Source organism: Cyphomyrmex costatus, unplaced genomic scaffold, assembly GCF_001594065.2.
Source record: "Cyphomyrmex costatus isolate MS0001 unplaced genomic scaffold, Ccosl1.0 scaffold181, whole genome shotgun sequence".
Classification (NCBI taxonomy): Eukaryota; Metazoa; Arthropoda; class Insecta; order Hymenoptera; family Formicidae; genus Cyphomyrmex; species Cyphomyrmex costatus.
In genome coordinates, this window is record NW_017275836.1 from 43,900 (window position 1) to 57,638 (window position 13,739).

At 33.2% G+C, this 13,739-nt stretch overlaps 1 protein-coding gene across 4 annotated transcripts; it reads left to right on the forward strand.

The window, feature by feature from the left end:
* The first annotated feature begins 3,291 nt into the window (after positions 1–3,291).
* On the forward strand, positions 3,292–11,463 carry LOC108772243 (paramyosin). 4 transcript variants are annotated; one of them, XM_018537736.1, is made up of 15 exons: positions 3,325–3,345; positions 4,046–4,229; positions 4,355–4,456; positions 5,233–6,132; positions 6,476–6,869; positions 6,951–7,309; positions 7,385–7,816; positions 7,890–8,063; positions 8,232–8,444; positions 8,605–8,856; positions 8,938–9,221; positions 9,585–9,687; positions 9,769–9,951; positions 10,025–11,170; positions 11,238–11,463. In XM_018537736.1, exons 2-15 carry the CDS (start codon positions 4,065–4,067, stop codon positions 11,331–11,333), a joined length of 4,803 nt encoding a protein of 1,600 aa, XP_018393238.1. In that variant the 5' UTR covers positions 3,325–3,345; positions 4,046–4,064; the 3' UTR covers positions 11,334–11,463. The 4 variants fall into 4 exon arrangements, with proteins under 4 accessions (XP_018393241.1, XP_018393238.1, XP_018393239.1 ...); XM_018537737.1 differs by lacking the exon at positions 3,325–3,345 and having other exon boundaries at positions 4,014–4,229; positions 10,025–11,164; XM_018537739.1 differs by lacking the exons at positions 4,046–4,229; positions 4,355–4,456 and having other exon boundaries at positions 3,292–3,345.
* Positions 11,464–13,739: the final 2,276 nt, after the last annotated feature.

The following is a 13,739-nucleotide window of genomic DNA, read 5'->3' on the forward strand; positions in this document are numbered from 1 at the left end:
ATGCGACACTATAATCGCGGAGGTGTTCAGCTTCGGGTGTAAAATAATGATTTATACATACATATGATTTGCAACTCAAATTATCCACGAAAACTCCACGTCTCTCTCATTTGGAATTTATTATTAAACATATACTCTATAAATTTTCTTTGGCGTGGAGTATTACTTTAAAGAGCGAAAATTGAGCTAATCTTGGAAAAGAGTAGCTCAATTTTTAATCTTTGAAAATGAGACTTTACTTTTCAAAATGGGATTCACTCTAAAAGTTTTAGATAGTACGAAGCTATGAATTTTATAATGAATTCTCATTTATTTTGTTTTTCATTCGTGACCCGAAATGCACAACAGGAAGAACGAAATGAGATGTCAGAACAACATTTTTGTAATGATTCCTATACGATGCGTTATCTAGATACACTTCCGCTTTTCGATAACTTTACAGCGAAATTCACACTTTACCGATAATGTCTTAGCGAATGTCCTGTTGGTAAAATTTAACAACGTGCACCTTTTACCTACAGAGGAATGATAGAATAATATAGAATATTACTTTATCCGCAGTTGATCAATTTGTTAGCAAATTGTTAGCGTTTATTACGACATTCGTCTTTATTGTTAAATAAATGTTTGATTCTAACGAAATGGCAACGAAATGGCAACGTTTATTTACTAACAATTGTATAACGACACTTTTGACTTGTAACCCTTTTCTGTTTCATTATTTTAAATAAATGTACTTCGATCCTAGCATATTATTTACTCCAATCACTTTGTTTTATATTTATTTTATTTATTTTATATTTTATTTTTAATATTTATATACAATGAAAAGAACTTTTCCCGTTTTTTTGAAAAATTAGAAATAAAAGAAAAGATTAATGTTTGTTTGTGGTGATAAGAATATTTTAACTTATAATTTTATTATTTTGTTAATACGTTAATATTAAATAAAATTTTATATATGTATTTTAAATTATTAAAATTGAATATTAATATACACACACGTAGAATTGTTTTAAAAAATTTTAGAAATTGTATCACGAAAAATAAAAATTTTTGGAACGAAGTTTTATTTAAATCATATTTCTATTCTTTTTAAAGACAAAATACGATAAAAAATAAAAATGTATCTAAGTGCTTTTAATTGTTGGATTAGACATATAATGTTAAATGCAGCGATAACAATGACGAATATTTGTCATTATATTGATGAACTATAGTAGTTTATCAGAAACATGAACATAGAATACATGTGGAGCTATTGTTAGGACGTTTACATTTTCCGAGAGCAATTACTGTCTGAAAGCTTGAAAGCACCTTAAAATAGTTGTTTATTCTGTTAACTGTGAGATCTGCATCTCTCAAGATAGAGCTTGTGACGACAATAATTCACGTTGCAATCTTTGAATTATTTATTATTACTTAAATCAACAAAATTATTTTTTAAATCAAATCTATATTAATTAGATATTTTTATTTAGTTTGTAAAATATTTATTATATTGAGTTAAAACTAATTATAAAGAGAAACAGGGTTACGAGCCAATAAATTCGTTACAATCTTTAATTTTATTCTGATATATTGCGTAATTTTTGGCATTTCGTCCCGGCCTTCACTACTACTTTACGCGGGTGAAAATATGCGTTCTTATCACAATTTTTCCAGATTTAGTATTTTCAGATTATTAGAATTGCGTTTCAAGACCGACGATTATTCGGCGCGCAATTTGGGGGGGATTTTTCAGATTATTAGAATTGCGTTTCAAGACCGACGAATGTTTGGCGCGCAAATTTGGGGGACTACGTATATTGGTTAATTATTAATAGGACGTTGTTCTTACTTTAGGTAAATATTGCGAAGAATATTACTACGTCGACCCGCCAGAGGTCTATATCCCCGATCAAAGGTCTATCGATATTCGCAAATTCTCGCAAGTGCTTTAACACGCGTATATCTCTTTATATAGAATCTCGATTGAATAACTCTCAGGCCTATAAGGTAGGCCTATATAAGGTAGGCATCCAGTATAATGCCTTACTAATGAGTCCAGTATTGGAGGCCGGGACGAGAACCGACGATCCAAAAGCTAATATCGCCATCACGCCATGATGCGAAATTGGCGGTTGATAATTTGCAACAATTTCATGCTCTGATGGCGGTAGAGCCGGATTTAACGCAGCTTAATCACCAGAGAACTATACAACCTCGTCGCATAGAGACGGAGCATGCATGCTGATAGTGTCGAACAATGTACACGTTGCTATCCGTGTTATGCTTGCTGTCATATTCGGTGCCGTTCAATAAGGCGACTTCAATGTTGAACCACCAAACAAAAATAATCCACGTGTCAAACACTCTTCCGTGCGATGATTTTCAGCAGAGAAATTGCATTATGGTCATTTGTCATAAACATTTCGCATATTCTACTATTAATGTGGAAATCTCCTTTCCATCGTTTAGGCAAAATGTTTATGACGAATAATCGTAACGCCATTACTCTGTTGAAAGTCATTACGGAAGAGAGTATGGCACGTGAGATCATTTTTTGTTTGGTGGTTCAACATTGAAGTCGCCTTATTGAACGGCGCCGGATATGGCAGCAAGCATAATATGAATAGCAACGTGTACATTGTTCGGCACTGTCAGCATGCATGCTCCGTCCCTATGTGACGAGATTGTAGTTCTCTGGCGATTAAGCTGCGTTAAACCTGGATCTATCGCCATCAGAGCGTGAAATGTTGCATGCTCAATTTATGGACTGAGGTAAATCAAGTTAGTACCCTAAGCCACTTTTGCAACGGTTTATAACGATTTATTGCCATATTTCATTAGGAAAATATTAAGGAACAATAAACGTGTATTTTTTTTTTTTAAACACAATTTTAATAATCTGAAAATACTAAATCTGGAAAAATTGTGATTAGAATATTAAATTAATCTTTTTTAATTTTGTAAATTTCATGTTAAAATAAAAGTTTGAAGAATCAATTGTCGTTACATAAAGACATCAACCTTTAATGATACGAAATTAAAACTACGCAATATCTGTTTGATATTTGTCGGAAAATCTTTCTTGACATAAATTTGTTTTCTTATTATCGGAAGAGAGCTCGATGGACGACTTCCTAAGATGAGAAATACGCGCGGAAGTCTGAAGCGATGCTTCTGCGCACGAATTCGATGCAAAGATGTATCGTCGGCTTTGCGCAGGCGGTCTTTCGAAATGGTATTTTTAGAAATCCGAGTCGGTGCCCGCTAGCAACGACGACAGCAGTCAGACAGAGTCGTCGTTGACCCTCGGAGAAGCTGAAACCACGAATTTCACGATTTTTCAATTGATCATTGGTGAGCGACTTTTACTTGGATTCCGACTCACTGTATTCGAAAACTCTCTTGTGCGGCTGTCACTTTCGTAAAAACACATCTTCGTTGTTATCTCTAGCTTGATTTATTTAATACATCAAACCTTATTTAAGCAAATCTTTCTATATGATATGTATAAACGTATTGCATACTATTGCAGCATATTATATTTACCTTTGTCAAACGATTATTTATTATCCTCGAATCGTAATTAGAAACTTTAAATCGACTTGTGTTTCTATTTTTACTGCATTAATCTAGTTCTTTTTACCCTACTTAGTCTTCAGAGAGTCGGGATACAATTTAGATCGAACTAGTTTCTAAAAATAAAAGCTGACACAATCCAAACTTTTTGTTCTTACAACTTTACACTTATGTATCATTAAATATGTAGTTTGTACTGTTGAGAAACATATTACATTTTAATTTATAAATCATTTTTGATACATTTAAAATCCAAATTTATTTTAAAGACAATCACAAGATTGTATATATCTATATCTATACTTATATTACTCATAATTAGAACCCAAGTAGTGTAAAATAACGACAAATAATGACCAGCTTGCTATCTGAAAAAGTGATCATTAATTTCATTACTAGGAATATGAATAACAGCATACTAACATGTAAAATTTACTGAAAAAATTAATCAAAGTCTCCATATATTTTCCGTACATAGTAAGTGAAAAGTTTAAATAATGGGAGTATCAAGTAGCAGTAGTGGTCCGCCGACTTTAATCTCTACGAGCAAGCATGAAGTAGAAACTCTGTATCCGGAAGATGCTTGTTCCACGAACGACGAAAGACAAAGAACGTACGTCGGAACAAGCATCTACAAAGACGAGGATCAGCCACGGTCACAAGTACGTTGCAAACCAAAGTATGAATATATGTATTTGAAGAGATAGAAATGGATAAAGAGATAGATAGCTAGATAGATAGAGAAAGAGAAAAATTTTATGAATTTATTTAATATTTTGGCACACAGGGTCTAAACCCCTACGCGACCTTGAGTACTAGCGAATTCTGGGGTCAGAGGCCAACGGCACCCAGCCTATCGAATGTACTGCCTTCTAAACGCGGAACTCTGGTAAACCATTGATCATTCTTTTTTTTCTTTTGTTATATTCAATTTTTAATTTTATGTTTTACGTTATTTTCATTAATTATAAGAAACAACGGATCTGGCAAATATACTTTTCCAAGATTGACATCGAGATATAAGTATACTGCTAAACTGCTACCAACTGCTGTATGTCTCGACTGTATAGTTATGTGACCAGTTTGCTTGTATACGATGGCAGCTAAATTAAACTCGGGCATTGCCATCGTCAAGTTGCACCTGCGTTTTATCGGAGAAAAATTACGCGGCTTTGTCTCGCGAAAGCCGGTTCCTCTGTTAGTCGCGACAAGCTGGCTCTTCTCCAATCCACGTTTTCGGGAGAACACGCTGACTCACAGTCACGAAAAGCTGTCTCCACAGTCATCGGTCGCAATCACGTGCTTATTCTCAGTCGATTCGCGGGAGCATTGTGTTTCATGCCAGTATACTATTGCGAATCGTCGAGACCGGATCATTGTCTTTCAAACACGTCAGTAAAATCTTTTTCCCCTGAAAACGTAAATTTGCGTGAAATTTTTCACAAGAAAAAGAAACCGGAAAAAGAAACAAAGATTTCTTTGTTTGAAATTGCGTGATTCATCATTTGTGACCTATGTGTTGTACACTTCGTGTACCTAAATGTTCAAAACGTATTTTATTCGATATATTAATCGTTAATTTGGAATAATTAATGATTCGATATATTCTATATAGTTTTTAACGAATTATAATCTGAAATTACAAACTGCTTATTTATATTACAGTTAACGTGTGCTACGCAAATGACAGGTTGGCAGTCCGCCGATGGTCACGATCATCCAATGTGTCAACAGAATAATGAAATCGTCGAGCTTTCGCGAATTATTTCGCAGCTGGCCATGGCCAATCATCAATTAGCAAGTACGCATAATGCAACGCTAGCGCGCATGGAAATGTTATATTTAGAATTGTCGAAGGATACAGAGAACCGGAAGCAAAAGATTTCAACAGAAAATCTGGAATTATGCGGGGACATTCCTCGGAAAAGATTGTACGATAAAAGCATTGAAAATGAAGAAATGCTAAGATTGGAGCAGCGTGTTCTTAAACTAGAAGAATTGCTGGCGACGAGTTTTTTTGAACAGTGTAAACGCTTGCAAGAGGATAGTAAACTGCGCTCTAGAACGGATGGATCGGAGAATTCGCTGAAAACTCAAGATATAAAGAACGAGAATTCTTGTTCGAGTTCCACAGAACCGCTTTGTGAATTCTCCGAGCAACAAACAAGTTACACTGTGACGGAAGCCATTGGTAAAGTACCCGATGACGGTTTTGGTGATCATCGAGGCACTGCCAGCAAGGAAACGGATTTTCATACTTACTGTAGTGCTCATTCCGATGATTTCGAGACGAATATTCCTACGTTAAACGAAAACTTGTGTTCTATGAACGTAGATTTAGATAAAATGCGCAGAAGACGCGCAAGGTTGAGAAATGACGAAGATCCGACAAGAAATTCAGCAAGTGAAGAAATATTTACAAAAGACAAAGAAATATTCAGATTATCCGAAGAAGTTGAAAAATTAAAAACGGATCGATTGAAATTTCAAAGTGCGAACGAAAGACTACTGTGCAGCTTGACGGATCAGAAAAATTTGGTAGAAAAATTAAGCATAGATTACGAGGTACGATGTTCTAAGATTTTTTAATTTGGAAAATCTTGACCATACATACTCTTGCTATTTTTAGTTTAGTAAACGAAAGACGTTTCTTACAGAAAATCTAATACTGTCTAATTTATTACCGAAAAGTTGTAATTAATAATTTGTTTGGAATACTATAGAAACATTGAACAGAGCTTTTAATATTTAAAATAAGTAATAAATTATAGTCTTTCAATTTTGAATCAACTAGTATTAAATTTCTGTAAAGGGTTACATTACAATATCAATATAATATAAAAAATGGTTAATTTAAAATAAAACAATAAATATATAGATTAGATAACTAAAAATTATCTTTTTTTAGAAATTAGAAACGCGATACGTAACAATGGAAACCAATTTGCATGAAAGCAGACAACAATACGACGAACTGACGAAACATTTAGACTGCGCTAAGAAAGAAATCGAGAAATTACTGAGAGAGATCGATATCCTTCAATCGGAAAAAGACACTGCCGATGCGAGAATTTCAATTTTGGAACAGAACCTGCACAAATCATTGCTCGATACTGAACGGATTAAGAATGTGGAAAGCCAAAAGATATCAGAATTGAGAACACAACTGTCCGATGAACTTTCTGATAAAAGGAAACAAATTAAGGCTCTTGAAGACGCTTTGCAGGAGATTCAAAGACTGAAAGAGATTATGAAGACTGAAAGAAGAAATGAAGATGATGTTGTTTCAAGAGAAGATATTGGTATATTTTATATTATCTCTCAATTTCTTTTGTATTGTTCTTTTAACTCGCAAAATATAATTAGATGTTTATGTGCTGTAGATATTGTCGAATCAATAGATGACATATCGAACCCAAATCCTGCCAGTTCCAGTATGGACGAGTTTAGAAAAGAATTAACTTTGAAAAGAGAAGCTAGACATAGGGCTATCGCGGCGGTCTCATCTGAGATGGAAAGACTTCGAGGAGAATTGGATGCTGAGAAGAAGTCTCATTCCGAAACGTCGAACATGTTGACTCAGTTACGTTCGGTCTGTAGTAATCGAAATCCGCAATATCTCGATTCCGCGAATAGCGATTTTGTGAAGACTATGATGAAAGAAGAAGAACGCAAGCACACGGATGAAAGCGAGAAAGCATTAAAACGCGCGGAAGCGCAACGATTGACGCGTATCCTAAAAGTTTGTGTCCGCTATACGTTTTACTTGCTTAAAATTCGTAAATAAGTACACATAATAAACATAGGTTTATTTCAGGTATCTGATGAATTAAGGAGAGACGTGCGATATCAAATTGAGAAGACGGATGATCTTCGTTATCACCTGGAGAACGATCCAGAGCGTCACCGACAACGTATTCGTTGTTTGATGGAAGTGACCAACAAGACACGCACGTCTCTCATTGCGCGAGATCGTCAAACCAATGAGTTGAAGAACTATCTAGCACAACTGCTGGTTAGATTGGGCGATAGAAGTTTCCTGGAAATTCAAGATGACGCGGGAATTGAATGCGATCGACAATTGGAGAATATAAACGCGTTGAAAAGTCTTTACAACGAGAGATTGAGGGTTTTGACCGAGTTGAAAGATTCCGCGACTAGGGAGCTGACGGATGTGAAACAAAAAATGGAATATGTTCTTAAAAAATCGGAGAATTTAGAAGAGGAGCTTAAGAGAGCCGAAGACAAGGTATTAAGGTATTACCGTTCGATTTCACACATTTTAATTATTTGAGATTCTTATGTTATATTATACGCGCCAGGTCGACACTCAAGACTCGGAAATCACGAACTTAGAATCGCAATTGGGATTAACCAAGGCAGATTGCAGAGATCTTCAAAATCAGATGTCTCTCATTAATGGATTATTCACGCAGATGTTGCTCGGAGCTTCTTCTGCGGACATGGATCTTGATCGATTAACTCAGTTGCTACAGGTATTGCAATACTGATTTAGTATTTACAATTTATAATTAATTATAAAAGAGAGAGAAATAATTAAATTTATTTTAAATATTTATTTAAAAAATTTATACTAAATTTTGTGAAAGAGAGTGTAAATAACAAAAGTAACGATAATAATTAATTTGATTTTAACGCTGTAGGAGAATCACGATCTTATAAGTGAGATAGCCAGGGAAGAAAGTACCGAAGCAGCAGCTCTTCCTAAACTTCTTTTAGATTTGATTGAGCAAGTCGAAGGCGGTAAAGCGTCCCAGAAACATGCAAGTGAAGACAATAGTATAGAAAATGTTGACGAAGTTGATAGAAAGGAAGATGATCTTCAAGAAGAAGATATCGCTCATAATTTACCGAAGGTTACAAATAATAATTAATTCCTAATATAATTTCTATATATTTATAAATACTAATTTAAATACTGTGTCACCGTAATATTGACAATTATATGATTGCGTGCTTTCAAAAGCTTAATACATAGATTGACTTTGTTAAAATAATTGTGCAATTACGTTGTAGGTGTGGCGCGTTTTATTGGAACTACTTAGTTGTCACGCGGTGACCTCTCCGAGCGTTTCCGTTGCATCCTGTTCTGACCCGAACAGCTGCTACAAGTCTGTTGACACTCCGGCCGGCCCAAGATTGGTAATATCCGTGAGCAAAACGTATATTCGTTTGAAGGAATTAATCCTGGAGAAAAAACATTTGGAGAAAGAGATGAACCGCATGAAGCAGCTGAACACTCATTTGGAAAGTAAACTGGGCGAACAGGTAAATGGTGTTCTAAGTCTTTTATATGAGATATGATATGATACGAAATTGTACAAAATTTATTGCTTCTTTTATATCTAGGAGAAGAGACTTTCCACGGTATCGGTCGAATTGACAAAAACATGGAATATTGTTGGCCGGATGCAGATGCAACATCAGCAGTTGCACACGCATGAAGAGATATTAAGATACGAGTTGCAGGAGAAGAGAAAAATGTTGCAAGAATTAAAACAGGAATTAGAATACTGCAGAGAGAAATGGGAATCGGCAAGACAAAAAAACACAAATACTGAACGGGAATGGAGAAATTTACGTCGCGAATTCGCTGCACGAAAAGCTTTAGCTGTTCATGACTCTTTCAATAGGTCATTTATTTAAAATTTTATTGTATATATTACTGTTTTAATTTAATACTAATATAATGAAATGCCCTTAAATAACAAGAATAAAAAATATTGAAAATTTATTTTATTTTTTTAAGCAGACTTTAAGAATATTTTTACTTTAATTAATATCTCGGTATTTAAAATTTTATTATTAGTTATTAGAAACTCTAAAAATAGTATCAGATCTTTTCTTTTAATAAGATATCTCAAAACTATGCAAGATATTTTAGTATTCCATTATAGAAAAATTAAAGAGAATTGCAGAATTAATTTTATTATTTTATTATTTAATACGAAGATTATTCTGCAATTCTTAACTCATATTTTAATCATTTTATACAGCGCTGAAAGCGGTTTCAGTGATGAAAGAGGTGATGATACTGACGAAGAAGAAGAAGTAATTGAGGGACGAATTAGACACGGCCCGCGCAGACGGACACGAAAGGTTTTTATTATAATAATTATTTATACGAGCTTTTATAATTTTTCATTATTTTAAAATAAAATATTGCTTAAACTAATGCAGGAGAATTCTAGAGCGCCTACATCGGACACAGAATCCGAACAACCGACAGATACTGAATTATCAGAGTCGAAGACTGGTTCCTCGGCGACTTTGGAACAACGCACACCGACTCCAGAAACCGAAGCGGAATTAGACGAAGCAGAAATCGTGCATCCGGAACTTATTAACATGACGGAAGCTGATGTAAGCAAAATTGCAGCAAATGGTATTTAAATTTTTATTTTATTGATGACTTAATCGATATAATTTTGAATAGAGCATTATGGAAAGTACGCAAGAGATTCTGGATCCTTTGGATCAAGCACTCACCAACGTTATACAAAATCTTATAAAAATTGATGGAGAATCAAGTGAGAATGTCTTGGCTTCGGGAGAGAATATGACAACGTCTTTCGAAGATCCATGCGACAATTCAGTCCTTGAAACCAGCGATGTCACAAAAACTGATCAAACGACAACTTCTAGGACAGATTTAAATGACAATAACTGGCAATCTCCGACTATCGAATCTCAATATTCGTCACCCGATGTGAAAATATTAAAACAAACAACTACAATTATTGACCTGCCTTCAACAGTGTCTAATAGTGAATCATATGATTCGTCGACCAGAAATTTGTCAAAACAACGTGATGAAGACGATGACGGTGAGGCAATAAAATCCGAAAGTATTCCGTCATCGCCCGTTTCTCAAACACTCAGTACTACTGTTACAAATACAACCAACACGATGTCTGTCTTTTCCATTGGACCTTTTCCTATATCTAATGTATCGTCCTCGTCAATAAAAAGCGTGCAGTTTAGCGATCCCTTAATCATGGGCCCGTCTAATCGTTTTCTTGCTCCAGTCTTTGGTATGACCGCGACAGAAATGGAAAATTTTACGGATAATTCTATCTCCTCGTCAAACGTTTGGTCTTCCTCGTCAGTAGTATCAAGTCAAGAAGAGGAGTCGATAGAAGGTACGGCGCAACGATCTTCCAAACTAATAGACAACATCGTAGATTCTGATAGCATCTCCGTGGATTCATCTTCGAGTTTGGATACGGTCCGAGAATCTCCTACGGCCAACATTAGTTCTATGCCTTCGTCTACATCGGTGTTTAAAGACGAGCTACAGGAAAGCGAAGTAAGCGCGCAAACAGAAAAAGAAGTTTCTAAGCCTCGAACTCCAGAAGAAATTTTATCGACACGGGCCGATCGATTGAAACGTTTGGAGGAACAGGCTGATTGGCTTATGAAAAAAATGAACGCTACGAGTAAACGTGGTACTGCTCTCTGCACAAGATTAGAGGAACTTCATAATACTTATGGTGAACCGCCGGTTCCTCCACCTATGCCAGACGTTTTACCTAGCTGTAGGTTACCATGCACCTTGTCCGATCTACCTCATCAGGTAAAAGTATGTAATAACTTTATAGATAATATCCTCAATTTTTATTTCCTAATATTTTAATCTTTTTTCGTAGGTACCTGAATCGTCATCCGCTGCTAACAATATGAAAAATATCGAAGATGAAAGCTCGAGCAATGATGCTTTAACGTCAAATAAAAATGTGCCATAAAACATTTATAACCTTTTACTTGCAAAAAAATTAGTTAATATTTCTTTTTTTTGAGCAAATAAAACTGCAATCCCCTCTCTGTATACAAAAGTGCATCGCTAAGCAATGTATTTTTTATATCGTGACGTATCCCGAATATAATTAAAGTTTATTTATCGTAATATTAATGCAGCTAATTGTAAAATAGGCTGTATTAAAACATGATCCTATATTGATCTTCATTTTCAATATGCTTTCAATTTTAATTTTAAAAAATAAAGGAACTTCACTTTTATTTATTTATATTTTAATTTTATATCGTATACAATGTAACAGGTTTCTTCTTCTTGTTGTTGAATGAAAATTTATGTGATTTTTCTGTTAGATTCTATTTTGTACTTCGCATACATAATTAATAAAGAAAAGTCCAAAAAATATCCAATATAACATAAAAAATTATTTACACGATATTTATTTATGTACAAGATAACTTATTTTAAATAATTTTTTAAAATAAAAGAAAAGAAGTTAAATTCAAAAAAATACTAATAAAATGAAACGTGCTTAACAATAAGAAAATTTTTATTATGTCCAGTTTGCAAAAACTTTTTACTTACAATTAGTCATATTGTCATATTTTAAGATATCTTCTTTTCCACGCGGAGAACGAAGTAGATACTACAAAAGTATACAAAACAATATTAATTACGTTCATAAAATAGTCTATGCTCATACTTCATATACTTATCTATATGTACACAATGCAAATTTATTTTTTGTATAAAAATACTAATTTTAACATTATTACATGTCTTATATACGTCCAGTTTCCTCACTTCTAGATAAATTGTGGATAATTTTATCCAAGAGATATTTCTATTGTATTCCTGGAGATATCTTCTGGATAAAGTTATCTAGAGATAAAGAAATTAGACATTAGAAAGTCCACTATACGTTTTTATTGATTTTAAGTTAAAATTTACACTTTATTTTTAACAACTACGTTAAAAATATGTAGCGTAAAATATATGCGCGCATTTATTGTTAAAAGTAAGATGTAAATACGAACTGATAATTTTATAATTAATTTACTATATTTTAAAGTTGCTAGTAGTGGCCCTAAATAATCAAACGTAACTTACAAGAGCGTATTTTAGAATAGAACATGAGAATACACGTTATTGAAAAAGTAACTACAGAGCTTGCGCTGGTTTTATTATTTACTTTATGCTTTACGCAATTTTTCTTATAGATGTTATTCTACGAGAAAAGAACATCTGTCGAATTTCTTCGTAATTGAATCGAACACTTAAACGGCGACAATATTTTAAAAAAGCAATATTAAATTGCGAGGGTTGTAATATTATAATAGTATTTTATTACATATTTCACAGTATTTTTTCCATTGAAAACTTAAAAAATTTTCTAAAAGTCTAAAAAAGTAAATTTAGTCTAATTGGCTGAATTATTGAAATTGACTTGAATTGTGGAATATGTTCTAAGTTAAAAGAAAAAAAAATGATAACACTTAATCGATTAACTGAATGGTGGGAATAAAAGCACTTTGTTGACTTCAATGCTGTTAAACGCATTTTAGAACTAGCTGAGACATGATCAATGTCATGGATAGATATTTCAGTCTAAATCGAACTCTCTTGTTGATAGTTGGTTTGTGGCCATATGAAAAATCAAAATTTGTTGGATTGCAAATAATCTGTATACTTAGCATCTTGATAACTTGTATTATATTTCAGGTAAGAAGATTTATTAAAATGATATGTTTTCTGTAAACATTGAAGTTTACTTCATCAGTACCAATCTGACACGGTACCAGATTGCTCTCATCCCTGATGAAATAAATCGCAATGTTTACGTAATGTTGGCATTTTAATAATAAATTTAAATGTAAATTAACCCAAGAAACGTAATTATACAACTTGATAAAAATTGTTGTATAAAATACTTATGTTCAAATATGTTAAAGTAGAAAACAATGTTTTTTTCATTTCTTCTTACAAAAATTATTATTTACAGCTTACAACAATTTTGACTTCAACATGTTCTACTGAATTAATCATTAAAGTTCTTTCTACTGCATTTGCTTTTAGCAGCTTTGTTATAAAATATAATTCTTTCTATATTAACAGTCAAACGGCAAGTTGTCTACTATATTTGTTAAAATAACTATTTTAGTAAAAAAAAAAATATATATATATATTTATAATATTATTTATCATTTCTTTAAATTTTACTAACAATAAGACATATAATATAAAAATATATTGATAGGATAGATAAAAAATTTAATGGAACAACTTCAACATATCTATAACGATTTAAACGACAATAACGAAGTTGCTATCATAGAAAAATATGGAAATAATGCGAAACAGTATACGATTGTGTTAACAAGTAAGACATCGTTTT